Source organism: Halichoeres trimaculatus, unplaced genomic scaffold (assembly GCF_033239565.1).
Source record: "Halichoeres trimaculatus isolate MK-OKI-2021-1 unplaced genomic scaffold, fHalTri1.1 fHalTri1_scaffold_18, whole genome shotgun sequence".
Classification (NCBI taxonomy): Eukaryota; Metazoa; Chordata; class Actinopteri; order Labriformes; family Labridae; genus Halichoeres; species Halichoeres trimaculatus.
Window position 1 is genome coordinate 15,432,769 of NW_027437196.1, and position 20,500 is coordinate 15,453,268.

Below are 20,500 nucleotides of genomic sequence, written 5' to 3' on the forward strand. Positions count from 1 at the left end.
CCCTCTAAACAAATGCAATGCAGGCTATTTGTGTGACATTCAGCTCTGCATTAGTAATCATTAGACATAAGGTGTAATTTTCTCTTAGATGAAGTCCCAAATACTGTAATTACTCCTTCATTCATATTTCCTGAACACATCTTTGTGACTCCATGAGAATATCTTTTGTTGGAAGGTATATTTAGGATTCTTTCAGCCTAATTTTATGTGTTTCCAAAAGCGTTCCAAGGATTTTTTTAACCTTGTAAATCATATGAAAAGACTGTCATTTATTTTACATCAGCCTGTATTACTCATATGTGAGAAACCACCTCAGGCTGTTAATGAATGTAAGCCTGATCTCAGAGTAGAAACCATGCCAATTGAAATACTTAAAAGCTAGCTTTATTTAAGAAACACTGCAGCCCCTGAATCCTATATTTCAATTCTGAGTAGGAAAGACCCCCAACAGCATTCCTCATCATTTCCTCAGACTCTGTCCTTGATATTATTCCTGCATCCTGCAGCACTGTTTGAAATTTTAAAAGAAAAGGTAAGAAGTGTTTTGACTGTGGTTCAGATGAGCCCTTGTTGTAACACACACTACCGAACACATTGATAAATATGGACTATAAGAAAACAAGGGAAAGTTAGTGGAAGTAGCTGTGAATAGTGAGCATGTTGAAAGTTCATATGACTGCAAGGAGATGGATTGGCTCTTTTCTATTTCATACACAAAACAAGGTCATTACAGCTTTTTAATCATATATTTATTGTAAATCTCTAAAACCAAGCACACCATATAGCAACAAAACTCAAAGGCGTACTTCAAGCATGCATAAACTGATATCGAGGGTTGTGTTCTGAGTAGAAGAACGTAAGTATGCATGGAAAATTTATTCATTGTTTTAAGCAGGCAGTGATTAGGACAGAGCCCCAGTCTATACAGCTGAGTCATTGCATTGTATGTGGGCAGCTGGTAACAGTAATTAAACACTATCCTTCAAGATGTCTTACATAAGAGACTGAGTGAAATTAAGAAATGACTCACAAACAGATTCTCAAAACAACGAGGCAGGGGGAGTTTGCTCGACTAAAATGAGTTGTCCACTTATTCCAAAAACCAAACTCTGGTGGTCCTGCTGGCAGGGGTGCTACCAGGGGTTGCCTTGGCTGGCAGGGGCCCTCCCACTGAAAACTATATTCAGAGCAAATTGCGTTTGCGTTATATATGGATTTCTTGATGATGCACATTTTCTTCCTACTTTGTCACACATTAATGCTATTTTTGACAACATAGGATCTGACATAACCTTTAGAATGATTCCACAACATTTGGAGCTCCTCCTACAGACTGCTGCAGTAATTGGTAGAGCCTGATTCCTCCATATGGACAGACAGGCTGTGGCGTCAAACTGTGAAATCAAAAAATCAATTTTCTCAAATGTGATTTTATCAGTATGGTAACTTTTTATTCTGCTTAGTAATGTCTGAGTATCATTTTTCAGAGAAGTGCAGTTTTTGTCAGTTATTCAGTCCATTCAAAAGGTCTGTCATGTTGCGGTTTGATTTTTTCTTGAATTTCTGCTGCAAACTGACAGACCGTAGATGCTGTAAACTGTGCCAGTTTGAGGAATTTTTGCCATTTTATCATTACATTAAATGTGCTAACACTATAGCCGTGTTTCCACCAAGCTGACCGGTTAGGGTCTTCCCTGTGCGGCACGCATTTTGTGGCGTTTCCACTGACTTATCCCAGGACAGATCCTCAAATAACCGAGACAAGCCAGCCCACTTTTGGGTGCCAGACTGAACTGATCTGTGGAGCTACAACACTGCAGCCGGTGATTGGTCAAAAGAATTGTCACTTACCCCACACAGGCACACAGACTTCTCTGAAACAAAGCTTGATTGCACTTTGTATCAAAGAGCCATATGCCAATTACAGAGAGGACGAAATGCTGCAGGTCTTCCATCTATGCTCTTTGTTTACTGTGTCGTGTTTTTCTTCTTCGTTGGATTTATAAGGGTGCAAACTGTGTTGCGCTGCTACAGCGTCACGCTATTATTTAACAGCTGCGGCTTTCAGCATCCTGTTTACACACCGCCTACCACGACAGGGCACAGTTTGCTGTGGAAACACAAACAGGATCAGGCTTAACTGTACCAAACCGTACTGAACCAAACCAGACTGCTTGGTGGAAACTCAGATTACAACTGTTTTATTACTGTAAACAGCAGTGCATTGTGGAAAAAATATGGTAATGATACTGAAAAAGAAGACACATGACACTGTAAATTCTTTTACAGTGAATTAAAGCACCTAGCTTCCAGTAATTTCTAGTAAAATTTAAAGGTAACTTTATAAATTGTGGGCTAGCAGTGGGTCAGAAAGTTAATTCTGATGATGAAGATTGCAACATCAAAGTCATCACCGGAAAAGTATGTCAGCACATGTAGCATGGGGTAATTGGCTTCACTTTTGAACCAAAGGGGGAGGTGGAGATGTGCCGTCCATCTTTATTTGCAATCACCTAGACAGACCTGGTAAATACATGTTTTTAGTATCCCAATTTGGCCACCCTGAGTCTTGACATGCCCCTGCTTGTCCTATCACTGTCAGACTTACTTCCTGTACCTGTCTTCTCTGCCGCAAGTGTTGAAAATATGTGAGTCTGGCATTGAGAGGCTCCTCTGACAATCTCCTATCAGCAAAAGAGTCAAGCCAAAGAACTCAGCCAAACTGAAGTGAGTGCAGATGTATTGTGCAAATAATTTATGGCTGATGCAGCGTTCATTTGAAATTAAGATGAAACAGGCAGAGCTCTCCCACATGTAGAGGTAGCTCATTAACCATTGGGCTCACTCCATGTGTACACTGTGCCATCCTGACTTGACACTCAGTGTCTTGAGTCATGCTCATACATATTTCAAATTATTGTAGAAGGATTGATTTAGATGAACAGTTTTGTTATAAGTTCTGCTCTTTTGTTAAGGAAACATCATGTGGTTACCTCAGTCGTTTCAAATGCTATGTTTTGATTTTGCTTGAGTACAGTATAAACAGCCCCCTATTAGCTACTTTTTGATGTGTTTACCCTGTCATAACAGAACAAACTACTATGAGACCACAGCTGAAATCTTGTTTTGGCTGTCTGGCAGCAAATATCAACTAGCCTAAAGTTTGTTTGTCAGGTCTAAATTAGCTTGAAAAGAAGCATGGCATCCTTGCTTCCCAGTGTCCTTGGTGCTATATCTAAAGCGCTGCCTCCCCCCAACCAGCTCTCCCCTCCTGTGCCAACACATCAAGCTAAGGCAGCCTGATCAACCCTAATAGGGCTGGGTAATTAGAGTCTTTGCATAGCCTGTCTGCATGCAGCTGCCCTAAGCAGGTTGGCAAAAGACTGCCATGCACTTGACAGTGTGGAAAAAACAATGTAATGTTCATTATATAGACCAAATTAGCCTGGCAGTGGTAAATACAATCTACTTTAAAACAATACTGACACTAATTAGGAAACCAATGTATCATTTCAGAGTTTGAGTTTTAGTTTTATCAAATGCATGAAAATACTTGGAGAGCTAGTTTGATGTTTCTAGAATACAAATAGGAAAGACTTTCCAGCTTCAAGCATAAGCAACAGTTTAAGTGGGTTGCTATTTTCTGCAGTGATCTGATGTCTGTGGTGCTGATTATTTCACTTGAGGAAAGTAGTTCTCAGTATTGAAGCAGTCTCGAGTGAAACAATACAGAATTGGGGTGATTATATGCACCAATTCCTGAAAACCCAGAGCCTCAGTTTTACATTTCTGTACAAAAACTCTCAAGGTATGAGAGTATGGGTAAAAGAATGGATCCCATATAACTGATTTAAGATGGACTGATTTAAACACCATGTCACTGTGGTAAAAAGTAAACAAAAATCATTCTTATGGTTTTGGAGACTGCCAGTCATTGTTGGAAAAGATGATCCCTTGTGACTGAAATAGCAAATATGACTGAAGTAAGTTTCTGCAGATTTTCCTTCTTTTTTATTTTGCAGTGTAAATGTATTTTCTCCTACTTAGTAATTAAATACCCGAGCATGTTTGAATTTAAACATATCCATTTGCTGTGAACATGTTACTCCATGTCTTAAATATTTCACAAGTAAAAAAAAGGAACAAAACAAAACACTAAATGCAGAAGTTAATAGAGGTGTTAGGTGATGTTAAGAAACACCTTCTAGCTTGAGAGCCACCCAACTACTCGAGTCAACCACATCCTTGTTTTTTTTTTTTTTCTACATAACTTAAAAACCACAATATCTAAAATAAAGAGGAATACACCCCTGTCTTTGAGGATAAATACTTGATTACGAAAAGTTAATTAAATATTATTCAGAGTAAAATTATTTCATGACACAATACTAACAATAATCCGAATAAATATTATAATAATAAAATTGACTGAAATTCCAGAATAAAAACAGAATTTATATTTTTAAAATGTCTTAATTACTATGTGTTTTTATGGTTTCAGTGGAAATATTCATGCTAAGTGTTTTGGTCGCCTGTGCCTCTAGGATGTAAAAACTTACTGTAGCTGCTGTGTGATTCGCTGCATCTGAATCTGCTCCCACAATTCAACAGGCAACAAAGGAAGAAAGGAAGAGGCCGTGAGCTACAAAGAGTTAGCCAACCTGAGGCAGAAAGATGTCACCTTATTGTGTCATTCCATTCGGCAACATAAAACCGCACCTTTAGAGAAGAGCATACTCCGAACTTAGAAACGCTTTGTACTTTCGTTTGGTCTCAGAAGCTGACGAAAGGGAAGGTAATTGCAATGTTTTCGACAGAAAACGTTATCAAAGCTAGCTGACTGGCTGTAGGTGGTAGGCTAACATTAGCTGAGCTAACATTAGCCAACAATCGTTAAGGAGCGAACGTTTCATGAACGTGTTGTACTAATTTAATGCAAGCACCTCTGGGATATCTTTTCCACGAAGACGAGCAGGAGTGACTGGGTAAGCGACAGTTAAACGTGCATGTTTGAAAAGATGCGAATACATGTAGTGTTTACTTTGAAAGAAAAAATGCTAACAAACTAACTGTTACTAGCTATTGATGTTAGCGTTCAAGCAAGCCAGTAGATGTTTAACTGATTGACCAAAGGTCTACCAAAACGTCTTAGATCATGTGTTTATATAATTTTATGTATTATTAGTCATTAAAGGCGTATTTGGAGCATACAGTACCATAGCAATGTCTAAAAAGTCAAAAACGTAATAAGCGTTGCTAAGCTAAAGGCATGCTGTTGTGTCCATAGGCCTTGCCAGGTCAGGACATGCTAACGTTGGCATTATTGATTCACTGTTAGTTTGAAAGGAGCAAGGGAGGGTACATTTATTCGCTTGGAAATCGCCCTATTAAAGGTGTAATAACAACATTGTGCTTTGAACTCTTCTAATAAGCTTGCTTCATTTGTTCCTAGCATCAAATGAGAGGTGGTGGAAGTGGAACTTGACCCATCCAACTGAGTCACCATTTTCCTGCACATAATGGTGAGTAATCAGATTGCAGCTGTCTTGATTTACAAGCAGCTTTATTTGGGTGCATCAAATGATATATAGACATCAAAATCTGTCTTTGCCAAACTTTTTGGATAGAGTAAAACGTAGAGGATGCCATTAGCTAGCATTTTGTCAAGAAATGACAGTGCATTTACTGAATTCAGTGGCAGATTTTGGATTGTTGAGTAATGTAGTAGAGCATGTTGAATTAGTATTTAACAGTCATTTTTCAGTTCTGGATTTAACTTAAAGATAGTTTGAAGGTGCTCACAGTAACATTCAGGGAGCAGTGTTGGAACTGTCACTCAGTTTACAAGTGATCCATACAAAGTAAATAATGCAGAAGGGCACTGTTCTTAAGTACACATCCAAAGAAGGAAGAGGAAGTGCACGATAGTAAATGCAAATCGTCAGAGAATTTTGAAATAGTAGAATCACAGAGTTTGATTCAAATATCTTTTTTATTTGTTTTCTTCATTGTTTTAATATTTATATTAATCTGAGACATCTTGAGCACATCCCCATTTTGCACAATGCCACACATTTTATAAAGTTATTTAAGTAATAATGTAAGCACATTTGAAAGTAAGTTTTTAAATGCAATTTATACCATTTTATTTCAAAGTTGTTGTGGACACAGTCAAAATATAAGTGATCAGTGGGTCAAATACATTTCTCTCTTGTACTGTAACCTATTTATTTATTTTTCCCTTTTTTATGCCACAATTAAGAAGGTTGACATTTTTTACAGCTAAGTCAAGATGAAAATGCACTAAAATCCAGGAAATTTTAACAGTTTGTTGTGGCACTGAAGGTTTAATTAATATTTCGTAAGAGGAGATTTTGTGAAGTGAGGTGAGAGAAGAATCACAAAGATGTTTTCCTATCTTTCAACCTGGGGACTGGGCTAATACCTCTTGCTGTGCTGTTTTTTATTTATTTTCACTAAGCTGTGAGTTACCTTTAATTTTGCACGGATCAATAAAGTGCCTATTAATAACCCAGTACCCTCAGCACCATCTGGAAAAAAAGAAAAGATGGGAGCATTTCAGAGCTAAACAGATTATCTATAATCTTGTTTTTCTTTCTTCCTGTAGGGTTTGATGGGTCCGCTGTATGCATGACTAGTGTAGTGTGGCCTGATGGGAGGACGCTGTGGATAGTACTTTCATCGGGATACCAGGAGAGCCATCCCATGCCCCCACTGTGGAGGGCCTGTCAGAATGAAGAAGATAAGCCTTAAGACCATCCGCAAGTCCCTCAGCATAAAGGGCAAAGAGGAGGGTGACTTCGTCATGCTCCAGCAGCCCTCAGTGACGACAGAGTTTTCAAAGGAGGAGTCACTTTTTGGGGGCTGCTACACCAAAGAGCTTTCTGGCTGTGACCTCGGCGGTGGTGAGGAGGACAAAGGAGGCCAGAATAAGGGTCGCTCAAAGAGCGAGGGCCTGATGGGATCGCTCAAGAGGAGGCTGTCTGCTAAGCAGAAGGCAAAAGTAAAAGGCAGCTCCTCTGCCATCGGCTCAGTGGATGATGATGACAACTTCTCATCCTCATCTGTGCCCATCAGCTTTAACGAGGTTAAAGCCCAGAGACCCCTTAGATCTTCATCCTTACGTAGTCACCATTACAGCCCCTCGCCGTGGCCTCTTCGGTCAGTTAACTCTGATGAGGCCTGCATCAAGATGGAGGTAAAAGTAAAAGCCATGGTTCATTCACCGAGCCCCAGTCCCAACTTAAATGGTGTCCGAAAAGAATTTCACGATTTCCAGATGGAAGGGCTTTTTCAGGACCAAGCAGAATCCCTAAAGAATCTCCAGCAGCCCCAGAACGGTGAGCTGCATCTAAATATAGATGAAAATGATGTGCCTGACGTGCTGGGGCTGACACCCCAGGACTACATCCAGTACACAATGCCTTTAGATGAGGGAATGTATCCAGAAGGGTCCCACTCCTGCTGTCTGGATGGCTCCTCTCCCATGGAGGTGGTGACTGAAGCAGACAGTGCATCCCTCCATACGGACCAGGGACAGGAGGATCATGAACTGGTTAGTGGGCTGCCTCCAGATCTGTTCATGGAAACCTCAGTTAACAGTCTACTCATCGGTTCTGCTGGTGTGATGCTCCAAAGCTCGAGAGTAGAGGTCCCGCCTCCACTCTCACCTCTCCTGCCGCCCATAACTAGTAACGGACTTATTCCCCGGACATTTTCAGGGTTCAGCTCCACAGACAGCCAGGTAGCTGAGAGGGTAAGACACCATCTTAACTTCGACCCCAATTCAGCACCCGGTGTCAGCCGAGTATACGACTCAGTCCAGAGCAGTGGGCCCATGGTAGTCACCAGCCTGACAGAGGAGCTGAAGAAACTGGCAAGGCAGGGCTGGTACTGGGGCCCCATCACACGCTGGGAGGCTGAGGAGAAGCTGATCAACTTAGCTGACGGTTCGTTCCTGGTGAGAGACAGTTCAGATGACCGGTACCTGCTCAGCTTGAGCTTCAGGTCGCAGAGCAAAACCCTGCACACCCGCATTGAACACTCCAATGGACGATTCAGCTTCTATGAGCAGCCGGACGTGGAAGGACACACATCCATTGTTGACTTAATCGAACACTCTATCAAAGACTCAGAGAATGGAGCTTTTTGCTATTCCAGGTCTCGCTTACCAGGGTCTGCAACCTACCCTGTCAGACTAACCAACCCAGTGTCACGGTTTATGCAAGTGCGCTCGCTGCAGTATCTTTGTCGCTTTGTCATCAGACAATACACAAGGATAGACCTGATCCAGAAACTGCCCTTACCTAACAAGATGAAAGATTATCTGCAGGAGAAGCACTACTGAGGACACAGAGATGAGACAGTGGTAGCAATTTGCACTTTTGTGTTCAGTTCAGAGATTTAAACAAGGTTTACAGAAAACTACAGTTATGAGACCGGTGGCTCTTGGTTTTTGTCCATGCGACTCCTTCACTGTTCAGTCCACCATTCCACTGTTCTGGGTTCATTTTTGTTCACTGGTTGAAGGAGGCTTTATTTACAAAACAGTAGTCCAGCACATCGCTTACTGCAAAACAAAGCAGAGGTATACAGCCACGTTATCTTAGTTACATATATCAGCGGCGGGAAGAGTAAACATCCAGCTCCTCAGAAGGAGCACAGTTCTCAGAAAGAAACCTGCAAGGTTAAATCGGCCTGATGGAGAAAATAAATTCCACTCTGAATTTGAAATTTCATCGAATTTTTATCCACTAAATTGTACATTTCAAAGATAATTTCAAGGATGGAAAAGTATTGACGCGATGAAATTTTTATATTTGATTTTAAGCTTCCTGCAGACTGACTGATGTTGATCATCTTTTGCTTTTATCACTTGTCTGACTTCGTATTACCATTTCCCTGCATGACAGGACTGCAAATGAGAACTCCATTTCAAATTTATACTATGCAATTAGTCAGATAGCAAGGCTAGGCTTCATCTTATAACGAGCAATGATAGATGACTTGTATTTTTTGTTTACAAGATATTTCGTTAATTGACAAACTGCACTGCTCATCTATTTGATGCAGTTTCTTCCTTAAGTTTTATTCGCCCCTTGGCATCATGACACAACAAACTCAAACTGTTGTGCTGCAGTGCAGACTTTTGCTGAGTGTAATATTCAGCAGTAGTGCTGTACAAACATTTAATACTCTCTGGAATCATTGTGCTTTTTCAGGACTATTACAAACATTTTGTTGCAAAAGATGATCAAACTGTGCCAGTCTGTGAGAAGTTGAAGCAGTTTGGCCAGGGGTAGAGTTGCCTTGAATTCTGTGGCTGCATGAAGCCATTAAAGCCTAAAGGTACTTACAATGCTGGATTTTAATGTGCTGTTTGTAGAAACATCACATCGATGTATAAACCTTTAGAAATATGTTAACATTGTTTTTATGAAATCTTCTGCATTAGGAATGTTGCAAAACTGCACTGCAGCTCAGGCCTAACAACTTTGTCACTATCTGTAATGCTTGTATCTGCATGTAGTAAAGGCTTTAAGACTGTCAGATAATGGCACTGAAGAGTTACTCTTAATGAGAGAAGATGTCACTGTAAAAAGGTTGAACGGTTTGGCTGTGTTGTTTTAAGTGCAACTCTGAGTAAAAGGCTCTTTAATGCACAATTGCATTTACCGAAGGCAGTTTATAAGAAAAGAAAATTACCCTCAATTAACCTTAACTGAAAAAAAATGAGCTGGAGTCAGTTGATTTCTATGTTTGTACGTAAGAATGGCTGTTTCTCCATCTCTTAATGCAAGCAACGAGCTGGACCCAGATCAAAAGATTCCCAAAACGGTGTGAGCTTAGTCAAAGGACTGTGGAAAGCCAGGGTTAAGTCCTTGTTACCATCCTGGAGCAAAGCCAGAGTTTCAGCACATGACAAAGAGTTCCATCACAGCTGCTGCGCGGCTGCCTTGTTTGTGTCGTATGGGTGTAGAGGACATTTAGGCCATGTCCACACGTAGCCGGGTATTTTCAAAAACAAATATCCCCCCTCATTCATTTTTAAAAATACTTTCATCCACATGCAGTGGGCAGATCTGCCGATAAGTGCGGCATGAGGCATGCCAAACCCATATTTTGCAGTGTTTTCCAGATGTAAAACCCATGACAGCCAATCAGAACGAGCCTCCATCAGTCAGTAGTGACACGAAACAATGACACCGGAGTTTTCAGAAAATATCCTTTTTAGTGACATAGAGCTGCAGTTTTGTGTGGATGACAGGCGTAAACTTATTAAAATAAATGCTGTTTCCAAAATACCCAGCTCGAGTAGACATGGCCTTAGAGAAACATCAAAGCATCCAGTTTGTACCATTGCTTTTCATATTGTCCCCTCAGAGCTGCACTACTCCTCAGACTGTCTCTACATGGCTGTTAGTGCCAGAGCAAAGGGAAGAGCACACAGTATGCTACGCAAGTGCTTTATATGGATACAATGACAGGGAATTGTTTCACATTATGAATGAGCATCTTTTGACATCAGTGTCCTTAAATGTGTTTGGAAAAATGGTCTCTTGGACAACTTTGGTAGGTCGTTAGCGCATAGTTCTAGTTTTAGTTAGCGGGAAATGTAGGCGTCTGAGGGAGTTTCCATGATTCTAGCACAGCAAAAATTAGATAGGAACTTTGAACGGTGTTGCATGTTTTAAGAGTTAGCATTAAAAGCTTTGAGTTGTATAGGAATGAAGGATCTAGGTTGTGTGTGTTGGCTGTGAAGAGGGATGTTTTTTCTGTCACAAAACATTGGCTGGACATTCTATGTACAAGAAATGTATTTTTTTTTCTTTTACGAATCCTTATGTGAGTTTGTTTTTGTGACATTTGCCATCTGGGGAATGGGGCTGTACAAAAAGGAATGTACGCTTGTTTGAGGTTTCCATTTCATCTGCCTGCAGAACAGTTTCAGAAAGCATGAGAATCAGAAAAACAACTACATTGACACATTTTTTTTGCACTTGAATATTCTCCATTTGACATGCTTGGATCCTCTCCTGCCTAGAGTTGTCCTTCGGATGGCTGTCTGAAAAGAAATATAGTCACACATTTGTCCTTATGTGTTCATACAGCTTGTTTGGATTAAATGGTTTTGTTTGTGTCATATCTGTGGGATATAAAGGGTAAGGCACCAGCATCATATCAAAGCCTCTGCTATTGCTCTCTTTGGCTGTCGAGGAATGGGATCATGGCAAGAATGTGGATGTAAATTTACTTTTTGAGTGTGTGTGTGTATATGTGTATCAGTTGAAATGTGAAAGTAAAACATTAGTCTCTTGTAATATGACTGTATTTCCATGTTAATTTGCGATTTGTCAAACAGATTTGACATGCAGGAACCAGTTTCATATGGTGTTGCTGCTGTGATTTTTCTAAATACTTATTTAGTTTTATTATTAAGAATTATTGCCTTCATCGTTTGATTCCAGAGGTTGATGCTTGTGCAGACTGCTGAGGCGTTTTGAATTTATAACAGCTGTTTAGCACTTAACAAGCTCCAACGTATTTCTCCTCGTGCATCTCGGTGAATGAAGGTGGTTGTTTACAACAATGTTTGAAAAGCCCCTCCCCCTTTTGTTTTCTTTTTGTTCAGCTTCTCTCACATGAAAACTTTGGTACAATTTGAAATCTCTCTCTTCTTTTTTTATTTCATTTTAATGTGTTCGACACATTTGTGCTGCTTATGGATATGATTGCCTTTCTTGTATTTAACAACGGGGGAAATAGAATGTCACCAATGTAGATGTATGTACACATAATGACTTTGGTTATCATCTTGGGAGAGCAGAGCAGAATTTCAATTTGTTAACAACCGTAGTCAGTAACAAGAGCATTAGTAGCGATTAGAAAACCCTCTGTAGAATAACCGGTTCACTCCAGTTTACATTGGTCGTCAACTTTCCAAAGTAGATGGTCTTTTGTATTTTTCTTTTGGAAAAAAATTAACGGTGATTTTATTGCACACTTTGGATACAGTTCAAGAGTTTTTGTATCTGCCAATTATAAATTATAAATAAAAAACTATATTCTAAAAAATGTTTCTGTATTGTCTTGTGAACTTGTTTTAAAATGAGCATTGCTGCCATCACTTGCTGCATTTAGCACCTTGTATCCAGAGTCTGAGTCATAACATAGCTCGGAGCCAGCGACGCACTTGACAAGAGCCTGATCATGCTTGAAGTTGTGTTAATAGATAAAATCATGGAGGTCTCAAGGAGTTTCTTTTCACAGTGGAGTACAAATTGGCAGCTAATCCCAGAGCTCTGGCTGCCTGATATACAAAGACAATCCAGGCGATCTTTAAACACAACTGAATGAAGCGGAGACTCTGGGGAAAGATTAGCAGCCCTGCTACCATTTTCGCTTCAACTTCACTTTAAGTCGACTCTGGAGAGACACTGAGTTCTAACTCCCGTAGAGGGAGAGGAGAGGATAGGGGGTGGGGTAATAGTGTCAGGTTTTGGACTTGGATCTGCTGAAACACAGTCCGCATGATGATGAGGAGGTAGGCTTTGTTAACTGCTGTGTCTGACAGGCATCTCCAGGCATCTGAGGTGAAGATACACAACTGTTTACTCTCTCTGCCCGGGTTCAAGATGATTTATTCATGGCACACACACTGGTGGTCACATGTCATAGGGAGTTGCCTCCATCATAAAAGGGCTTATCTGCCCTTCAATGTAACATTTTTCTTTTTTATACATATAAATTTTCAGCAATTCAAACTGTTTTTATTCTGAATTTGGCAGGAGGGTTTAAACTTTGCTTGGAAAGTGCAACTTGTCATGAAGTGACACTCCATCTCAGCAGGTTTGGATTTGTCTGCAGACATTATGCAGCTCACTTACTAACGCAGACTCAGGATGTTGCCTTCTTACCTAGAGTGCCTTCCTTGTCTTTGAAGCAAACTTGTCAGTTTATGAAATGTCAAATCGGTTGCTGCTTCAGCAAACATTAAAATGATTTGAGAGAAAAACTCAGAGACAGAAATTGCATCACATTTAATTCGCTCAGTTTAGGCTTTACTAACAGTAATAAGCATGAAAATTGATATTTCATCTCAACATATTTTGGACGGGTATGCTTGCATAGGATCCTAAACAGCAGAATAGTGGAGTGAAGAAAGTCTTATGTTTGTGAGGTAGTTTTGTTTTTACACTAATTACCATCTTGAAATATGATTTAAGAGTTAAGAATTGATGACTTCCTCAAATGTTAGGTGAACAACAGTAGGCTGATAGTCTCGTTTGGCACACATTCTAGGTTAGCCCATTAGCTTCTTGAAAAATCGGTAGCCGTCTCATTTAAAAACTTGTTTAAAAATGCATAGCAAAGGTCCAGTCATAGACCAGTTGTGGCTTTTAAGGGGAACATCTTTAGTTACTACTCCTATGCAAGAATTGGCTGACTGTAAAAAGTTGTCATATTTATGTTTTACTTTTTTGTCTCTTGTGCTTTGGTAATAAACAAGTTCAGATGTGAATAAGCTAAAGTGATTCCTTTAGCTAGCCTCATTCATAGTGCTGACCAAAGCTAGCAGGCTTCATAACAATGAAAACAGGTGGACATCTATCAATATTGCTATTTAGCTTCAAGCTATAAGACCAGCTAGCTTCATAAACTGTCTTTTCCTTAGTACTTGGAGGCAGCAATAACAAAAAATCATCAAAGTGCTCCCAGTTTAAGCTACTACTTTTGAGCTAAGCATACAGGCGCAGCTAATTAGACTGATACCAGCAGGCAATTGCATCCCAAAAGCTGACAGGGCACTATTTTGCAATGTGAAAATCACTACAAACCTTTTTGGTAGAACTTATGCCAAAAGTCTCACACTGCTTGCAAAGTGATTGGTAAGTAGCTGCAGGCTAGGTTTAAAACATGTCCTCAGGTTAGCATGTTGTGACTGGTCACCTTACCACCATGGGGAATAATAGATTTACGCATACAGGGTGGGTATGGAGCATTAAAAGCAACCAGTCTGGATAGTGAGTTCCTGCACAACTACGCTCTGTTTGGAGATTCCACTTCTTTGCATTTACTGTTTGTCATACAGAAAAAACAACACAATAGAACACATTTTTTAAAACACAGAGTTAAAATGTGTATCACAATGAATTATTTTAGAAATTCAGTAAATTTTCACAATTGAATAATTAAATGTTTGAAAGCCTTAATATACACAGATGTCTGCCATTTACTGTCTTACTACCCTCGTTGTGTCTCTGTTAAGGCTGTCTCTTAGGCTTCTTATTGGAGAGTTTTGCATGTTTTACAGAGCTTTTTCAATGGAATAAAGAGCCTACATTGCTCAGAATTCCCCCAGACCTTCTCAGAAAATTCCGATTTCCTGACTCAGATTTGGGTATAAAAACATGACATTAGTGTGAAACTCCCTCCTCCTCTTCAAAATGGTGAAGCATAGGGGAATCTCAGAAAAAGAAAGAGAGTTAAAGCCCTTTATAATACTGTGGATTTCTCATTTTTATTGCAGGCAGTCGAATAAATTTGTTTAGCACTGTATCTCCTGCTTGTTGATGTGACAATCCTTGTTCATCATTTAATTGATGGCAGATTCTGATCTTGCCCTTTAGTTTGAATTTCTAATGGGATTCCAGCTAATTGTAATTTGGATCATGCATTTTGCCTGTAAATCTAAAGCCAAAAGCATGAATAGTCAAAGACAGTGTTTGCATTCCTTTCAGTGTATAATGTCCTCACAAAAGTGCTCATTTGTGAGCAAATTTCCTCTCAGTGTGGCTCTTAGTTTGAAACTGTTTACTCTGGAGAATCCATCCGTCACATGTCTGCTGTCTCAGATTGATGATCCATTCCTGCCATCTGGTGCGCTGCGTGGTGCACCCATTTTTCACCTACAAACAGGGATGATGTTGACAGCTTGAATTAACCAGCAAACATATATATCGCTTTAAATTGTCATGCCAGGAAAACATCGGTGGGTCTAGCTGGTAATGACAAAGCTGAGGTTACCTGCTGGCAACAGATGTCTTTCAGCCCAGAGTGAAAGGTTCGGCTCTATTAATGCTTGTGATCTCGTGCCAGCAGTGCCACGCACCACTGAGACCTTCTATTTCTCCATCTATCATGCATTAGATACCTCTGAACCCCAATTAGCCCAGTTCGAAAAGGGACTGCCTTCATCATTACCAGGTCCCCACGGAAGCAACAGCTCATCGCGGCACTCAGTGTGATCATCCTTCACAGTTTCCTATGTATCCATGGAGTGTATATTTGTTGGAGTGCAGCTTGCTTGCTACCACTTTGAGTGTCTCACTCTGTCAGGCTGCATGCCATCAGATCAAAACACCTTTCATCATGGTGCTCCTCCAAAAAGCAAAATATCTCTCCCACACCAAGCAAAGATGGAATTTAGCAAACAAAGTGGATCACACTGTGAGCACAGAGATGCCAGGCTTAGTTACTCTTTCAGGAGAAGAGGAAGTACTTCACGATTCTTAAGGAGGGTGCATGCTTAATGACCAGAAATGGACGATCCAGATGGCCTCAGCTCCAGGGTGGCAGCAAAGAAAAAGCAGGCCAGTTTGATATGAGATTGATAATCTGTCAAGAAAATTTGAACTTTTGAGAGGGCCACTAATTCTTCATGTTGCTTGATGATTTTTTTGCACTGTTTTGCTGCTATTTGTGATATTTTTGGCAGCAGGAGAAGGTTACATCAGCTAGTTGAGACAACTGTAAACTTTAGAAAGACGTCCTTGCAATAATAATTGCAACCAGTATAGACTCACAGGCTTTGAATAATAATATGCAGGAGCTATGTGTTTATGTGCATGTGTGCATGTGCTGACAGAAGGCCAAGGGGAGTCATAAGGCGGTCATAATTATGTCATTAAAAAGACTGACATCTGGAACTCAGGGGCAATGGGTAACAAAAGAGTACCAACCTCCTTTCCTCCTTTGCCCCCTGTGACAGTGACAATCCACTCACATCCCCCAACAATCTGCCCATCCCTCACGAGGGAGTGAGGTGTGAGCGGCTGTGGTGAGGTGGTGGTGTGAAAAGAGGGGGAGGGGTGAACAGGTGGCGGGCATCAGGAAATAGATGGGGACTGTTTTGAATGGGAAACCTGCCTCCATTCCTCATGGAGTACCTGGGAGTCTGCCCTTCACCGGTGGTCCAAGAGGCACAGCGAGGACGGGGGAGAGATGAAATGAGAACAGGTGGTGGTTTGTCGTTTTACGAGGGATGGAGTTCCCCCTGTAGATCTGCCAAAGCACTGCCAATAGAGTGATACAGACCACGCCTTCACAGCGGGAACCCCACCCGGCTGCCTGATGCTCACATGGGATTTCTCATTGCATGGGAACAAAAAGAATTACACATAAAGCCTTACAAATTGCAATCTTAAGGTTGAATTATTTGGCACCTACAAATCCCATTCATGTTAACCCATCAATTCATTTATGATTTCCATTTTAGCGCCAAATGAGGATAACATTTATCTCCTGACACTTACCATAGAGCTGAGATATCAATCTACTCTGATTTATGTTATTACCATTGACCAAATATAATTCATTTTGAACCAAATCTTGGCAATAGTGACAAGAAAACAATAACTACCAGCCAAAACCAGACTCATTGGAAGACAGCAATCTGCTGTGATTCAATGGGGTTGGAAAGAGGGATATGGACAAAGACAACACAAGCAAGCAAGACTGACATCAACAAGAGTAGGAACAGTTTACTAGATAGAGTAGCAATGCTGAGGATATCTGCTTTTTTGGCAGCATGAACTGTCCCCAGGAACTAAAGTCCTTTTGGGGACCTTGCATGCTTCAATAACAGTGTTATAATTTAGAGGCAGATGGGTAGTTGTTGTCCCCCAGAAAAGACTTGATTTGGCTCTCTCCAACGGTCTAGGACCTTTGGGGGGCAGAGCCTCCAACGCTGAACGTTCCTGATTGATAAAGTACCCATATTGCTTTATTTCACCTTCTAATTCACCAAAGATAATGTTTCAACAATGGAATTTTTGAGCCTGATGGTGTCAATGCGTCTCACGTGGCTCTCGATGTTACAGTTAGAGGAGTGACCTTGTAAAGCAGAGAGTTTCAGCTGATCGTGTCAGTTGGCATCAGTTTTAAAATACCTGCAGAAACACAGAGGAGTCTCCCAGAGTGTCAAAATAGACTGAAGTATTTATTGACAACCTTGAGCCATTATTGAAGGATGTATCTGGCTGAAAGTTGGCAGTAAAAAGGGTTGCTCGTAAAACCTAAACACCTGTCTACCTCTGTCATGGCTCTTTGTGCATTTTTTGGCATTCTGAATCTGTTTTGTTACTAGCAATTGCCTCCTAAGTGTTAAATCAACACACAATCAGAATCTTCACATGTTCACATGGCTGGATCAATGATGGTCTGTCTGTCACCCTCAATGGCGTCATGTGTTTTGTAAGGCCTTGTTCTTTTTCATGCTGCCTTCACTAAAGTAGCACTGTAATTTGATTCTGTTAATTGATTCTCCTTTAAGTCACTGAGTTACATAATCTTCATGGAACATCAGACCTTTGTACTAACATAGACCACAGGGACCATACAGTTTCTTGAGGAGAGGTCCCATGAACTAAAAGGACCTGGTACCTCTGGTTGTAAAGCACCTACTAATGGCAGAAATATAACTAATATTTCTGATTACAACCAATTTTTTTTCACTAGCAGAAGAACTTTAACTATTAGTCATTTATGAAATACCTTCCTTCAATCTGTTTTTGGTCAGGGGCCAAACTACTTTCATTTTGTACTTTGATTGAATCCCACTTCCACTCCCACTCTTTGAACTACCACTGCCCCACATGTGCCCCTTCATTAGAGATCCTGCATTGTATTTAACAGCTCTCCCAACCTCTGAGTGTGCATTATTCAGCAAGGCCCCGCCCTCCTCCTAAGCCCTATTAATGTTTTCCCCCCTCTATCTGTTCTCCTTGTGCTTCATTGTTTTGGCCACAGAAGCTCAGAGCATTTTGAGCCTCTCTGGTGTAATGAGCTCAATCTCACACCTCTGGTACAGGACACCTGTCTGCCACACAGGAAGCATGGTGACACGCTTCGTGACTTTCTAATTGTGCCTCAGCCCATTGTGGCTGCAAGAAATGCATCCTAATTGTCATTGCATATGCTGCCATCCGTTCTTTATGTAATAACATTGCCAGACAATTAAGCAGGAGCTGTAATTCCTCCGCACGGATACTATATTTTCTCAATTTAAACGGATATCCATCACTTTTAGTTTATGTGACAGATAGGCGCATGGATTTGGCCTCTTTAGTCACAGCTACAGGATGGCTGCGTTCAGTCTAATCACTGCGACATATTCTAATTGTGCAGCTTTACATCACTGACTGATATTTATCCTGAACAACAAAGACAAATACAATTCTAGGAGATGAGAAACTTTCAGGGATAAACTACATTTAAGACTGTGAAATCTTTATACCCAAAGTGCCAGTGATTTAAAGTTTGCCACCAGATGTACTTTCAGTGCTGCAAGTTAACAGATAACTGAAAAACTCACTTTTACAGCTTCCACTGTCAAAGCTATGGTGTACCATTTGGAAGCTATGTACATCTTCATAACACCGTTTATAAGGCTGTTATGGTCCTATGGTCCAATCTACACAACATAAAGACCAAAAAGAACGAAAAAAAATCCATTTAATATATGCACTGCAAAGCTGCATACTAGTTGACTAATCCGAACCGCACATTGGTCCGTGAGTCCATACAATCCCATGTCTTCCTCGTTTTGCACCGTCATGCCCATGGTCCCACCTCGTCCTTCCCCACTACTCCTCTCACGTCAGCTAGCTGCTCAGCTACCGAAGCGTCATGGAGCCAGAGAAGACCGAAACCAGGAAGCTGTTACTGTTACCCTCCACAGGGAAGGGAAGAAAACAAAAATGTTTTAAGGAAAGGCTGAAGCAAGGAAGAATTCTGAGCGATACAGGTGCCAACAGAGACTGAATAGTGGAGAAATGTCCGACCGGTGGAAAAAGCTGCAGAGGGATTTGGGACTGAAGACTGACACTGAGACAGCTGGGTTTCTGTTGAACAGGTAATGACTTTGTTTACCACAGTGGGAGATGTCAGCTGAATAACTCTGGTTAGTCTGTGCCTATACTGGCTAATGACTGAACGCTGCTGGTTGGAACAGGTCGGCTCTGTCAATAGATTTTAGCATAAGTTAGCCACACATCTTTAACATTGTAAACTGAGCTGGTGAAGACACGCCGAGAAAGGTAAAGCCTTGCCCACAGTCGGCTCTGCTCTCATCAGCTGGCAGTGGCAACGCTTGACCTGCTTCGCCGGCTAATTCATGGTTTTGATTGCGCCGGTCCAATTGAAAAAGCTACCACTGTGTGTTACAAGGAGGATGACTGTCTTGTTTGCAACATTTTCTGTCGGCCGACTTCTTGCTCTGTCGGAGGGGGCGTGTTGTTAAGAGGCGAAGAAGGGCGATACGAGCTGGGGGGCGTAGGGGAGGGGTGAGTGAGGCTGTGTTTTTCAAATGTGTCTCATAAGCCAAACTGGGTTTCAGATCATCTCTGGTGTGTGGTGCATTAACCCCTTACTGCCTAAATTAATTTACAATTAAACATCAAAAAAAAAAAAAAAAAAAAGTTTTGCTGTGCTTTTGCATTCTCACAGATGATAAATTGAGTGTTAATTGTAAATTTAAATGTGCTACATACAATAGTTATAAATAAATAATATATACAATACACACACACACACACACACACACACACACACACACACACACATATATATATATATATATATATACCTTTTTGACCAGTATGTTGACATAGAGCATTTGATATGCCCTTGTAGAAAATGAATTAACTGGTATTGGCTGGATACAAAGGTCACCTCAGCTGCATCAAGACCTGACAAGGTATGTTGCAAATGTGTAACAACAGGCATCAAGAGGTTAACATTGCACATCCTTAAAACTAAGACAACTGCAACGTGAAGCGGGCACATGAAGAACCTGAAGGGTCCATATTCTGTCTTGGTGTTCCCATGAGGTATTATGTAGACTTTGGCACACTTGAAACAATGAAAGGTGTAAGCCTGGCTGTCAACCTTTATCTTGTCAGTGTAAATATTATATTTCCAATGACTGCAAAGTCCCAAGATGCCACATGAGGGAACAGGAAAGTATAAATATATAAATGCGTTTTCTGATTTAGTTGCAGTCCCACTTTCAAATATAGTGTTTATCCACAGTGTACACAGTTTTCTTCCCTCTGATGGAGAAGATCAGAGGAGCAGCCTCTATCGCTAACATTGATGTAAATCTAAACCAGCACACACGGGTAGCTGGCTTGAAAGTGGGGCCTGGAGGGAAGTCTTTTAAAATCAGATCCAAACTGAAGGAATTGTGAGCAATGCT

The 20,500-nt window shown here is 40.8% G+C and overlaps 1 protein-coding gene across 1 annotated transcript; it reads left to right on the forward strand.

The window, feature by feature from the left end:
• Window positions 1-4,595: 4,595 nt before the first annotated feature.
• On the forward strand, window positions 4,596-12,073 carry socs6a (suppressor of cytokine signaling 6a). The gene is made up of 3 exons (XM_074693686.1): window positions 4,596-4,985; window positions 5,453-5,522; window positions 6,629-12,073. Exon 3 carries the CDS (start codon window positions 6,755-6,757, stop codon window positions 8,366-8,368), a length of 1,614 nt encoding a protein of 537 aa, XP_074549787.1. The 5' UTR covers window positions 4,596-4,985; window positions 5,453-5,522; window positions 6,629-6,754; the 3' UTR covers window positions 8,369-12,073.
• Window positions 12,074-20,500: the final 8,427 nt, after the last annotated feature.